This window comes from Nannospalax galili, unplaced genomic scaffold (assembly GCF_000622305.1).
Source record: "Nannospalax galili isolate Female #2095 unplaced genomic scaffold, S.galili_v1.0 scaffold1076, whole genome shotgun sequence".
Taxonomy (NCBI): Eukaryota; Metazoa; Chordata; class Mammalia; order Rodentia; family Spalacidae; genus Nannospalax; species Nannospalax galili.
Window position 1 is genome coordinate 1,261,342 of NW_008338348.1, and position 13,682 is coordinate 1,275,023.

Genomic DNA, 13,682 nt, shown 5'->3' on the forward strand with positions numbered 1-13,682 from the left:
CCAAATTGCAGAGATGTCCTGGACCCTTATATAATATGGTGCAATATTCCCATAGAACTTCAGCACATCCCCCTGTACACTTCAGGTCACCCAAGTGATCATCTAAGTGATCACCTAACATCATCTAGGATGTTAAGTCCAGTACTTAACACAGCACTGATCTCATGCATACACATTGGGCTGCATTGTTCACATAGACCAAACCATCAAAAGTTAACTGCAGAGTGCAGAAGTAACATACAAGACACACAACATCATGACCACGATGATGATGATGATGAACCAAGGCTCTATGACCCAGGAGGCTGCAGAGGGTGACCAACACTTCATTTCATTACTCTGGATTCTGCATTGCACTTCTGCATTTTTGTTTTATGGAATCTTCTGGAAGTGTTTTGTTTCTGAATGTTTTTGATCCACAGTTGGTTGAACCTGTGGACACAGAGAGTTGCCCTCACCTTCTTTTGCATTAAATAAAATGCTTCCAATATACAAGTAGTCTCTAACAGGACAGAATTGTGAGATTGACTATGTGGGGGGGGGCACTACACTAAGACCATCTGCACCTGGAACTCCAAGAGTGATACTGGGCAACCCTGTCCCTATGTACCCTTTAGGAAGATTCCATCCTGCAGGAGTCCTCAGGCTGTACTGACAGTCCATCACATCAGGGAAGTCACAGGGCAGGAGCCTGAGGCAGCTGGTTACATTGTGTCCACAGTCAGGAAGCAGAGAGATGAACACTGGTGCTCAGCTCACCGTCTCCTTCTTATTCAGTCCAGGACCCCAGCCCATGGGATGATGCCACCAACATTTAGAGTGGATCTTCCCACCTCAATTAACCCCATCTAGAACCTCCCTCACAGGAGTACCAGAGGCTTGTCTCCTAGGTGGTTCTAGACCCTCTCAGGTTAACAGTCACTATTAACCATGAACCATCTCTGTTCTTCCAGTTTCTTAGGGATTCCGTGCCCACAGCTCCATCACTCCACCTCCCCTCCATCTTTACACAGCCTCCTTCTGGGTCTCTGTCTTCCTGTAGTCCTCATGAAAGGGCCCCAGTCATGGCTTCAGCCTCCACTAACTCTACCTTGCCTCATCCTACCTGGACCTTCAAAGACCTTATTTCAGATAAGGTCACACTCAGACACCAGGGCTGAGGAACTGGCCACACCCTGGAGGGACACAATTCAGTCCACATCAGCCCCCTCCCTTGTGAAATATAGATCAAGGGTTTATTTTCCAATTGCCGTTTGTATGAAGATGAATATAACTTCTGATGTTAGAACCTCATTTTATTGCTGTGACTTTAAAGTAGATGAAAACATCTTGCTAGTCCCTGAAGGTCTCAAGAGGTACCTGGCCCTGAGCCAGGTGAGACTGCCACAGAAACTGCCCCAGAGGCCCCAGCCTGTGAGTCCCCAAGGCTCCCTAGAGGGAGCATGCTTCTTGTACTGTATGCCATCCACAAGCAGCCCCTGGGAGGCATGTTAGGGAGCACCTGTCATCCAGGCATCTCTGTATAAGATCCTATTAGTGAAGGATGACCACTGTATGAGCATCTTAACTTGAACACCCCCTCCTCTGTGCCCTGAAGCAGGCCTAAGGGGCCTCCTTACCTGTGGGAGCCCAAGCTTGGAACACCAGACGCTTTCCCTCCTAGCACAGCTTTCACAATGAACCTTGACCACTTAAAACCAAGAAACGTACCTGTCTGCACATGCAGTCACTGAGCTTGTCCCAGTAGTGGCTGTGGGTCCCATTTAGATAATCCAATGGCCCTCCCTGCCCCTCTGCCACATCACCTGACCAATGTCTCTGCTCTCTGACAGAACGGACACCTGCAGCAGTGTTTGGAGGCCGTGCGGAAGGACTTCATCATTTTCAACCGAGAGAAGTAAGGTTCAGTTCCTCACTGAACCTCAGGCCAAGCCCATCCCATAAGACCAAGGACCCCAGGAAATATGAACAGTGACTGACGGCAGCCCTGGGGCTGGTAGGGAGAACACGGTGGAGTGTATATCCAGGCCTGGAAAGAGTCATGTTATTGGATTTAGAATTAGGAGCTGGGCTCTGATCCTGAAAGGAAGCAGGCTATGCTATGCTGAGGGTGTCGGGTGAGACAGGAGCACTCAGAGGACCTTGAGGAATGGTCCCTGTCACCATGATGAGGTGGGAATGGCTTCTCAGTGTGAGGAGGCTGAGAGCACAGAGCCCGGCTGGGTAGGATGTTCAGTGGGGAGGTGATGGTTGTCACTGCTGTCATTGCTTAGGTTGAAAGGTGGGGTGTGTGGGAACCTCTATCAGCTAGGCAGGTAAGACATGGGCGGGTGGGGGGATGAGAGTGACTACACACGGTCTGCCCTGTCCACAGCCACTCTCACAGATGCTCAGCACAGGATATGAATGACTCCAGCTTGGCCCCAACTGATGGTAGTCTCTGGGGGTTCAGATCTCTGTGGCTGGCTTCTCATAACAGGGCTCCCTTCAGCCTCTGATCCAGGCCTTGGGATGCCAGAGAAACTCAAAAATTTCCTCTGCTTGCGGAGGATTGTGTAGAGGTCAGTGCTAGCTTGACCCCAGTGCAGTTACCAGTATTCGCCATTTGGGATTCTGGTCAATGACAGCACATAGGGACTATGGGATGTGGAAGACAGCCCATGACAAGTTTCACAGCAGCACCTGGCCCTGCCTGGTGGTCAGGGAGATTCTGAAGATGCCATATCTGCTGAGTCCTGAGTGATGACAGCCAGAGGAAGGGGGAATGGGGATGAGCACTGAGAGGGGAGCAATGGTAGATGTAGGACCTCTAGATGGACAGGAAGCTTGAATTTCTAGAGAATGAAGAAGAGGGTCAATGACAGGAGGCAAATGACAGGGGCAGTGGGGTGCCAGTGGGGCGATGTGGAGGCAGAGGAGGTAGCAGCTGGCTGTTTATCCTGGGCAAGCGACAGCTCTGATGGTTGCTGGGTGCCCAGATTAGCCCATCCTCTTGCTCCAGCACTCACCTGCCAGAGGCTCACATACCCTCCAAATCCCTGCTCTGGCCACAGAATGGATGGGCCTCTGTGACCATGGCTCACCAGAGTTGGGTGACATGGGCTGACATTGTGAATGCTTTTGAGTCCCTCACCATCCCCCGATGGGCGGGCCTGCTCTAAGACTCACTGCCCTTCCCCAGCCTGAGGAGCCCAGGTTCAGGAGTCTCTGCTTGGAGACTCCCAGGACTGTGGGCTCACCTCGGGCCAGGCATCTGCTCAGGAGGGCTGAGAACTGTCCAGAGCGCCCAGCTGCAGACGGGTACCCTTGAAAGGACAGACGTGCAGTTCCCAAGCACTGCAGCTCATGTGTGCCAACAAAGCTTCTGACTGGGTTCTCCACACCCTTATTATCTCATTAAAAAAAAAAAAAGAAGAATGAGCTGTCCCTTCTGGAGCGGCTCAGGGACTGTCTGGCAGCTTTAACAGGAACCCAACAGCATGGTAGCTTCAAGAGCTGTTGCTGTCTTTCCTGTAAATACAAGTTGATTAGGAAAATGTAGGAGAGCCACGCAGTCGTGCTGAGGGCCCCTCTGAGACCCTGGTCTTGGGTTGGAGTGAGGCCAGCCCAGTTGGCAGAATTTGCAAACTAAAGGAAGTGAGCTGACTCCAGGCAGGGGAGTGGTAGGAACAGCATTTGTAAAGGCACAAGCAGGATACAGAAGGGGCCATAGCAGGTGCTATCGTGAGGGTCTGACTGTGGTTCCCCTCCTCCTCCCCCTCCCTCTCCTCACCAGCTAGATAAAGGAATCCAAGTGGGATGGCTTGGTCTTGTCCCCCCAAGGTGAAGCATCTCATGGCCTCCCCATGACAGGCCCCTTCCTGCTGTTTGCTCTACCCAGCCACTGAGTCTCAGCTGTGAAAATGCCTACTGAGAAGTTGCGTCGTGGTGCAGGGTCTTCCTCAAAGAAGGAGCTGTGGAACCCTTGAAAGCCCCTCTTATTGCTGCAGCCTCATATCTGAGGCACTCGCTGTACCGGTGCTTGAGTACTTGAAGATTTGGTGAAGAACCTTCTTCCTGATGTTCCCAGCGTGGTGAGTGGAAGGATGGACAGGGTGCTGAGCCAAGCTGTGGACCACACCCAGAACCTCCCTCAACATGGCCTTTCATCCTCACACACCTGCCGCCAGTCTAAGACAGAGCCTCCTGCTTGCTGTGGAGCGGTGGGACCCTGTGTCAGGAGCCATGTCAGAATCTAAAGGCCTGGGGTAAGGGACTGAAGAACTGGCTCAGCGGTTAAGAGCACTGGCTGCTTTTGCAGAGGACCTGGGTTTAGTTCCTAGCACCCACATGTCAGCAAACAACTGTCCATAACTCCAGTTCCAGAGGATCTGACACCCTCTTATGGCCTCCAGTGGCATTGCAGGACATGGGTGCACTCACATACATGCAGGCAAAACACAGACATAAAATAAAAATAAATATAAAAAATAATAAAAGCCTGGAATGACTGTTAAGGTGACCACACCTGTCTAAGTTATCCCATGTCCCTCCCTAAAAGATGTGCTGAACCCTAACCCGAGATACCACTGAAGTTGGCCTTGTTTGGGAATAGGGTCAGTGCATGTGACTAGTCATGCTGGAGTGGGGAAAGGCCCCAATCCAACATGAGCAGTGTCCCAGCAAGAGATGGCATGGACCCAGTGAGAAGGCCCTGAGGATGAAGGCAGCAGCTGGAGGGATGTGTCTGTGGCACAGCAGCTGGACAGAGGCCAGCCTCCCTCCCAGCCTGGGGAGGAGCCAGCCCCGCACACACCTCACTGGTGGCTTCAGGAACTGTGTGTGACATAAAAGGACCGGACGAGGTTCATCACTCTGTGATGATTGATATCGACTATCAACCTGACAGAATCTGGCCAGCCCAGGAGACAGACCTCTGAGCATGTCTGTGAGTACGTTTCTAGATTGAGTTAACTGAGGTGGGATGACCCACCCTAGCTATGGGCAGCACCATTCCACTGACTGGGATTCCAGCCTGAACGGCAAGGAGAATGTGAGCTGCACACCAGCACCCATCTCCCCCTGCCTCCTGACGGCAGACGCGACGTGACAGCCTCCTCACACTTCTGCCGCCATGCCTGCCCCAGAGTGACGGGTGGTAGACTGCATCCTTCCTTGAACTGTGAGCCACAAGAAGCTCTACTTCCTTTAAGTGCTTTTATCAGGTATTTTGTCACGGCAATGAGAAAAATGATGAACCTGCCCCCACTTCCCACTCTAGGAAGTGTCCGACTTGGAAACCCTGGGCTTCTGAAATCAAGGCCCATGGATCTCGGTTCCCTCCGGGCTTTGAAGAGAAGCCACGCAGTGTACAAACCTTGATTGCACGGGTGAGGATAGATCCCTAAGACCACCTCCCGTGCTCCCACTCAGGACATAGCCGACTCCCCCGCCTTCCGTCCTGTTCCTATCAGTTCCATGTTCATTCCGATTCCAGACCCTCAGCCAAAAAAAAAAAAAAAAAAAAAAAAAAAAAAAAAAAAAAAAAAGCATGACACGCGGCAGGAGGCAAGCTACTTCCCCGGACGGATGCGGGACCAGGTCGTCACAAGAGCCCTGAAGCGCCCCTATCGTAGTAGTGGACAGAAAACAGCCTTGCGGGTAGCAACACGAGAAAACAGGCAAGGGCAGCCACGAGAGCTTCAGAAACCCAACAGCCTCCGTAAAAGCAATGTCCCAGAGAGGCCCTCGGTCCTCCGCTGTCACCAAGGGAAGGACAAGCGTGTCAGCACATATCTGCAGGTACAAAACGGCCAGGAAGGGTATCAAAAATAATGCCATCAGACAGCGGGGACAATTCACGGACTACTGGGAACTCTTGGAAGTCCATCTGGGTGACCTGTCCCAAAAATGTCCCCAATTTCCAAGAGAACCGGCGCTCACAGGAACATCTGGTCGACCCACTTGAGGGAGGGACCGGCAAAGGCAAAGGGTAACATCCCAGTGAATGAAGACCTTAGGGACACACTTCCACGACCATCCGGGCCCAAGGTACAGGCCCGACATCTTAAGTCCGCACGCAGCCGCAAGGAGGCACCCTTACCAGGGCCGAGATCGGCCCCAGTCCCCAGCTGGAGGATTTCCCTGGCTGGGATCCTGGACCGTAAAGGGAGCCGAAGAGCAGAGTGCATTCATCGTTCTTGACTGTGTATGTGATGACCGGCTCCCTCCAGCTCCAGCAGCTGTGACCTCCCCACCATGATGGACTATAGCTTGGAAGTGTGAGCCAAATAAACCCTTTATCCTTAAGGTTCCTTTGTCAGAGCATTTTATCATAGCAACAGGAACAGAAGCCAAGACAGAACCAAGGGGAATGTGTGTCAAAGATGGGCTATCAGCAGGATGCTCTGAAGCAGGCACAAAGGACACGGGAAACTGTCTTGTGTCATTTTCTCCTGCTTAACCTGCTGTTTTATATCCAAGCTTCTTAGAAAGAAGCCATTGACTGTCTGAGCACCTCCAGGGTGAGTTACTATAAAGCCCCTCTGGATGAGGGTGGCCCCACTTCCAGTGACACAGGAAAGAACTTCATATGAGGACACAGTAATACTACCATAGCCCAGGGGACACGTAGGGTTGCCAGCCGCCACCAGGATCTGGACGAGGCAGGGAGGAGGTCCCAGAGCTTTCTGAACCTGGGACCTCATGGGCTAAGTGGGAATAAACACAACTACAGCAATGCCTCCTTTCCATGAGGCTATTGGGAGCAACCATTGAGGCAAGGAAGAGGGCCACCGGGTCCGTGAAGCCTGTGGAAAATGATGAAGGCGGAATGCTTCGTTTCTGAAGGAATGCCTCGCCATCAAACACAGGAGCTCCGCCTCCCTGCTGACTCCAGAGAGACTCCACTGGAACAGAGCCCAGAAGGTGCAGTGGAGGAGCACCCAGGCAGGAAGGTGGAAAGTGGAGTCTTATCTGTGAATCTGGGGCTCCCCTCCAAAATGCTGTGGTGCCAACCAAGTCTCAGCCTCTTTCTCACTTCGGGAAGGGAGGAGGCCAGCAGCAGAGGAGAGGCCGGGGCAGGCTGCAGATGGCGCTCCTTTAATTCCTCATGAAGGAGTTACAGCCCAGGATTTCAGTGGCTCTCAGTAGCTGTGGGAAATGGGGACTTGGGATTTGGTCAGACTGGCTAGGGCTTCCCAAAAGAAGCTAGAGAAGGTTCCTGCAGAGGTACAGCTGTCCCAGATGAGCTTGTGCACCCCCCCTCAGAGCTGCCCTCCACCTTCAACCAGACAGCCATGGCTGTGTGCGCGTGTATGCGCATGTGTGTGTGTGTGTGCGTGTGTGTGTGTGTGTGTCTGTGTCTCTGTGTGTATATTTGTGTTTATTTTTGTAGGTTTGTATATGCATTTTTTGTATTTATGCATATGTTTGTGTATATATGTGTACGCTGTGTCTCTGTGTGTATATTTGTGTTTATTTTTGTATGTTTGTATATGCATTTTTTGTATTTATGCATATGTTTGTGTATATATGTGTACGCCTCTTTATGTCTGTGTGTGTTTGTGTATATCTGTGCTTATGTGTATGTGTTTTCATGTGTGTATGTATTATGTGTGTGTATGTGTATATGTGTGCTTACATACCTGCATGTGTTTTTATGTATGTATGTGTGTTGTGTGCTTATGTGTATATGTGCTTAAATGTCTGTGTTTTTATGTGTTGTATGTGTGTGTTTGTGTGTCTGTCTGTGTGTCTGTGTGTGTGTGTGTGTGTGTTTGAGTGTATCGGTTGCTTTTCTGTTGCTCTGATAAGGCACCATGGCACCTCTTTATGTATGTCTGTGTGCGTTTGTGTATATCTGTGCTTATGTGTATGTGTTTTCATGTGTGTATGTATTATGTGTGTGTATGTGTATATGTGTGCTTACATACCTGCATGTGTTTTTATGTATGTATGTGTGTTGTGTGCTTATGTGTATATGTGCTTAAATGTCTGTGTTTTTATGTGTTGTATGTGTGTGTTTGTGTGTCTGTGTGTGTGTGTGTGTGTGTGTGTGTGTCTGTGTTTGAGTGTATCGGTTGCTTTTCTGTTGCTCTGATAAGGCACCATGGCAGTTTACAGAAGGAAGAGTTTATTGAGCTTACAGTTCCAGGGGAAAGGGTCCGTAAAGGCAGGGGAGGCACAGTGGAAGGAGGCCGCTGGAGCAGAAAGTCGAGCACTCACATCTTCCAGCAGCACAAGAAGCAGAAAAAGACTAGAAAATTGGCGAGGCTTAAGAACTCCCTAAGCTGCCCCCAGTGATGTGCTTCCTCCAGCATGGCCACGCCTCCTAAAACCTCCCAAAACAGCGCCACCAGCGGGGCAAAATGTCCAAATTCTAGAGTCTGTGGGGGACATTCTCATTCAAACCACCATAATGTATGTGTGTGTCTATGTATGTATGTATGTATGTATGTATGTATGTTTGTATGTGTAAGTGTGTGACTGTTTTAGCCACAGGGAAGTAGGACAGGCTGACTCTTCCTTATCTGAAATGCTTGGGACCACAGGGTTTTGGATTTGGGGCCCTCCTGGACTTGGAATATTACATTTACATAATGCAGTATCTTAGGAACGGGGCCAAGTATAAAACAAAATTCATTTACACTTTGTACAAGCCTTGTACACGGAGCCTACATGTAACTTTAGACAACATTTTAAATGACTTTGTGCATGGAGCAAAGTTTCATGGTGTCAGATTTTCTACATGTGGCATCAGATCGATGCTCAGAAAGCTTTGGATTTGGCACATTTGGAGTTCAGACTTGCACGTTAAGGTGCACAGCCTGGACGCACAGAGGCTGAAAGCTCAGGCTCAGGAGCCAAAACCTGGCTTCCAGCTCTGTTCTGTGGCTTTTTCTGGGGAGTCATAAAAAAAAAAATTCAAGGAAGGTGTGTGCACACCTTTAATCCCAGCACTCAGGAGGGAGGCAGAGACAGGCAGATCTCTGTGAGTTCAAGATCAGCCTGGTCTACATAGCAAGTTCATAGGAAGGTCTATATAGTGAAATCCTTCTTTAAAAAAAATTTTAAGAAAAAAGTAGTATTCTCCCAAGATAGAGCGAGCACTGATGCCCACTGGACAGCTGGCCTGCCAGTTCCACAAGTGGCAGCCATGTCCCTCCGGGACACCCTACTTTTCTAATGACACCACAGCTCCTTCCCCTCGTGATAGGGATACAAAACCTGCAACGTTGTGCACATGGCATATCTGGTACACCCCACCAAGGAAGGCAACTGCAGGGAGCTGGACTTCACCGGTCCTTGATTTCCCAGCTGTGAACTGGGAATTCATCCACATCCAGCACCCAAAACCAGCTGTCCACCTAAGGACCCCTATGAGCCAGGCAGATGACATGGTTCATCTTCTTCCTCAGGGTCCTCACTGCCCCCATGTAACAGATGAGCGAAGAGAGGATGAGACTTGGAGGGAGGGCCTCAGTCCACGCAGCCAGTGAACAGCAGATCCTGAGCTACATGCTGCCTGTATCCCACTGTCACCCCAGAATCCTGCAGTCAAAAAAGACATGGAGAGAGTGAGTCAAGTGACACAAACAGGCATGGAAGCCCTTGGGAAGACTTCGGCTCCTGAAACTTCACAGATCAATTGGAGAAGCTGGTCTCCCATCCAGAAGACTCCGCCTGTGGCTGGAGGGCTGCAGACTGACAGCACCGGACCACGCCCAGTGACGTGATAATACTTGATGGACATTGGTCAAATTGCTGGACGTTATCTCTCAACTCTCTGTAAAGCTTTCCCTTTGAAAAATGTCCCCAGCCCCTTGATGACTGGGAGTTCCACGATGCACCCTCTCTCACTGACAGTTGTCCCTCAAGGGGCTCTTTCTCTGGTGCGTCCTGGCTGAGTTCCAAAATGAGAGCACTCGCATTCGTCACTTGGGATTCTCAGAACACTGGTGGTTAAAATGGTAAACTGGCTGAGAAATGGAACGTTCCCTGTTGCAGAGGTGAATAGCTAATGGGCATCGGGAGAACGGAGTTCCACCCACTTCTTTTCCACAGCCCCTCTCATTTCCTCCTCTGTGGTAGATGGCTGGGCTGTGGACAAAGCCCGAGAGTGAGTGAGCTCTTGGGACCCACTGCAGTGCTTTCAGATCTTTGCCCTGTTTCACAGATTCCTGCTTGAGTTGCATGACTCACACTTAAGTACGGAGCGATCAGTCTTTGCTTCTTTCCAGGTACAGGCTGAGTGACGTGGGATTCACTGAAGAGCAGGGGTCTTGGAGACAGACAACTCTGGATTTGAATCCAGCCTCCCAGAGTCACGTGGTTAGGAAATGGCAGAACTGGATAGCCATGCCTGTGTCGTACTGTGACACGCTGCTTCCTTCCAGCAGAGCTCCTCAGATGAGGGTTCCCTGCTCGCTCTCTGTCTTGCCCTCTAGCCACTTCAACTGAAAGCCTAGAAAACAGATAGGATGAGCAGAAGGACAGGAGATGAGCAGGTTATGGATACAGGGTCATCTGTTGGGGCAGGGATGGATGATGGGTGGGTGGATGATGGTTGAATGGATGATGAATGGATGGATAGATTAGATGATAGATGATAGATAGATAGATAGATAGATAGATAGATAGATAGATAGATGATAGATAGATAGATAGATGATAGATAGAGATAGATAGATAGATAGATAGATAGGTGATAGATAGATAGATGATAGATGATAGATAAATAGATGTAATAAATAGATGATATATAGAGATAGATAGATGATAGATGATAGATATAGATAGATGGATAGATAGATGAGAGACAGGTGATAGATAATAGATAGATAGGTTATAGGCAAATAATAGGTGATACATGGATATATAGATAAATGATAGGTGGATGATAGATAATAGAGATAGATAGATAGATAAATAAATAGATATAGATGGATGGATGGATGGATAGATAGATAGATAGATAGATAGATAGATAGATAGATACTTATCTGATGCACACAATAGGTAGATAATGAATGGTTGGATGGATGATGGATAGATGATGGATGGATGAAGGCTGGATGGATACATAGGCAGATGTCTTGGATAGACAGATGAACTGTGGGGTGAGTGGATGTCTTGGTGGGCATGGCAGATGATGAATGGATGAATGGAGACAGCATAGGTGGGTTGATATGTTGATCAGTGGGTGGGTGGAAAGTGGGTGAATGGGTTAGAGGTATGTAGACACATGAATGGAGATGAATGGAGATTGCATAGGTAGATAGTGGGGGTGTACAGGGATAGACTCATGGGAGTGGGTGGACAGATGGATGGCACAGCAAATGAATGCGAACAGAGATAAGTAAATAGATTATATATAAATAATCAGACAGAAATCAGATGGGTGGGGATGTGTCTGTGGATGGGAAGATGATGAATGGCTGGGTAGGAAGATAGGAGCTCAGATGTGGTAGGTAAAGGGCAGGACTCCTAGAGAAGCAACCCACCAGGTTCCAACCTGGGAGACAGACAAAGACCAGGGAAGAGGAGCCATTAGGTCAACGTCTTATGAAGCAGGGCTACTGCCCGGACACCCACATTGACACATGAACACCTACTGGGCAGGCTCACATCCATACCTAGCTGTTACCTGAGGCAGGACTCAATGGTTCTTGTCTTGAGATCACCCATAGCACCCTGAGCGTGACAAAGGCACATAGGTACTGTCTAGGTGAAAGGACATTTTCATTCAAATGGAGGCAACCGCAAGCAACAACGTGCTGTGTCCTGTCTGGCAGAAGCAGTTAAAGTTAGGCCAGGTGCACTGGAAGCCCACATGTTTTGAACAAGGTGGAACTGGTGATAATTCTTTTCTTTGATTGAATACATGCGTGTGCACATGAGCACAAACATACATGTGGGAGCAGAGGTTGGTCATGTATCTTTCTCAATCACTCCATCCCACACTTTGAGGCAGAGTCTCTCACTGAATCTATTGCTCGTAGATTCACCTAGGCTGACTGACCAGCAGGCCCCAGGATCTGCGTATGTCTGCCCCCCCATCCAGTGCTGCTGGTATTAGAGGTCACCATGCCCAGCTTTTATGTAGGTGTTAGGATGGAGCTCAGGTCTTCATGCTTTAACAAGTACTGTAACAACTGAGCCATCTTTCAAGCCCCTTTGCTTTTTTTTTTTTTAGATAAGCTCTTGCTTTGTAGCCTTGGCTTGCCTGACGCTATGTAGCCCAGGCTGGCTTCAAACGTGGTAATCCTTCGGCCCCTGCCTCCTAAATTCTGGGATTACAAACGTGCCACCACACCCAGCCAGCAGGAACTATTTGCAACCTCACACAAGGGAGTTCTTTACGTCTGGTGGATCATGTTGCCTCCTGTACACCTCCTACCCATTTAGGATAAGGAAACAGAGACTCAGAAGGGCTCAGAAGCTAAGGAAGGCAACTCAGGAGGAGGTGTTGAGAACCAGGGTTTCAGCTGGGTTCTCTGCTGCTCTGAAACTCTTCTCTGTCCCCACTGAGTTCCTCCCTTCCTCCTCTAACCTGAGCGATGTACAGGTAGTAGCCGCTGTGGCAGTGACTTGAAGGTCCGACAGCATCAGAGGGATACTGACACCTTCCGACGGTGGCAGCGGCCAGGTGGCCTCCTACTCCCTCAGCACAGTCTGTCACAGGGTGTTTTGTCAGTCTGGGTGTTTGATGGTTCAGATATCTAGCTGAGGGATTATTTGACCAATGCTTGCCTCCCCTGCAGATACAAGCTCTGTGAGGGTTTTGCTTACCAGAGCAGCCCCTCCCCCCGGGTATGGCAGCTGCTTTGTTCATGGACATTCACAGAATAAATGGCTCATGGGTTCACCAACAACCAGTTGGCTGTAAACATGGACAAATTGTATCTGCAATGATCCAAAAGTGCCACAGGGATTCATGAGATAGGAATTATTACATCTGATTTATAGACAAAGAAACTGAAGCCCCGTTATTAAGTCACTGAGCCAGTACATCAGAGCCCTGCACTGGGGTCATGCCTTCCCTGGCAGGCTGTCTGCCAGGCATCTCTCCTGAGCTTGTGGCCACACCCAGCCCGGCATCTCTAACTATATCTGTGCTATGCTTGTTGCAGACTCCGGAGGCAGCAGGGACAGGATGGCCAGTGCTCAGAGTTTGAAGGCCGAGTGGGAAGCCAAACCTCAAGCAAGATCCAGGATGGTCGTAACAACAATATCTTGACCCACACATGCCCAGGAGGCTGCAGCAGCTAAGTCCTTCCCGCAGCCGGCTGCCCAGGTGGCACGCTCTCCACCCTGCCACCCAGAATCCTTCCTCTGTGCCCTGATGGTTCCCACCTCAATTCTAAAAGCATCAGATGCAGAGAGCCCTGAACTCAGAGCTGAGAAATCTGGGTTCTGGTCCCTGCTGTCAACTGGTTTGCTGTGTGACCTTGGACAAGTCACACTACCTCTGTGCTTCAGTTTTCTGTATCTGTGGAGGTGGTTAAACAGCTCTCTGCCCCACCTCCAGTAACAATATTGTTGTGAGAATCCAGCTGGATTTCAGACATGTAAAACCTTGGGCATTTATACAATTGTTTATACATGAAAAATATAATATTTGACGTGAGCTCCCATCTCCCAAAAAAATTTAAACCGTCATACCTGCAATTCGGCCCATCCTAGTTTGTTAGATGGTCCTT

General features: G+C 49.5%; 1 protein-coding gene across 2 annotated transcripts in view; it reads left to right on the plus strand.

Annotated features, from left to right (window-relative positions):
- The window catches only part of Stk32b (serine/threonine kinase 32B), a 379,118-nt gene extending 365,832 nt beyond the window's left edge, over positions 1–13,286 (plus strand). For both annotated transcript variants that reach the window (XM_008833119.1, XM_029563507.1), the window contains 2 exons: positions 1,833–1,897; positions 13,113–13,286. In XM_008833119.1, the coding sequence (XP_008831341.1) occupies positions 1,833–1,897; positions 13,113–13,251 (204 nt within the window). In that variant the 3' untranslated portion in view covers positions 13,252–13,286. The remainder of the gene's footprint in view (positions 1–1,832; positions 1,898–13,112) is intronic.
- The last annotated feature ends 396 nt before the right edge of the window (positions 13,287–13,682 follow it).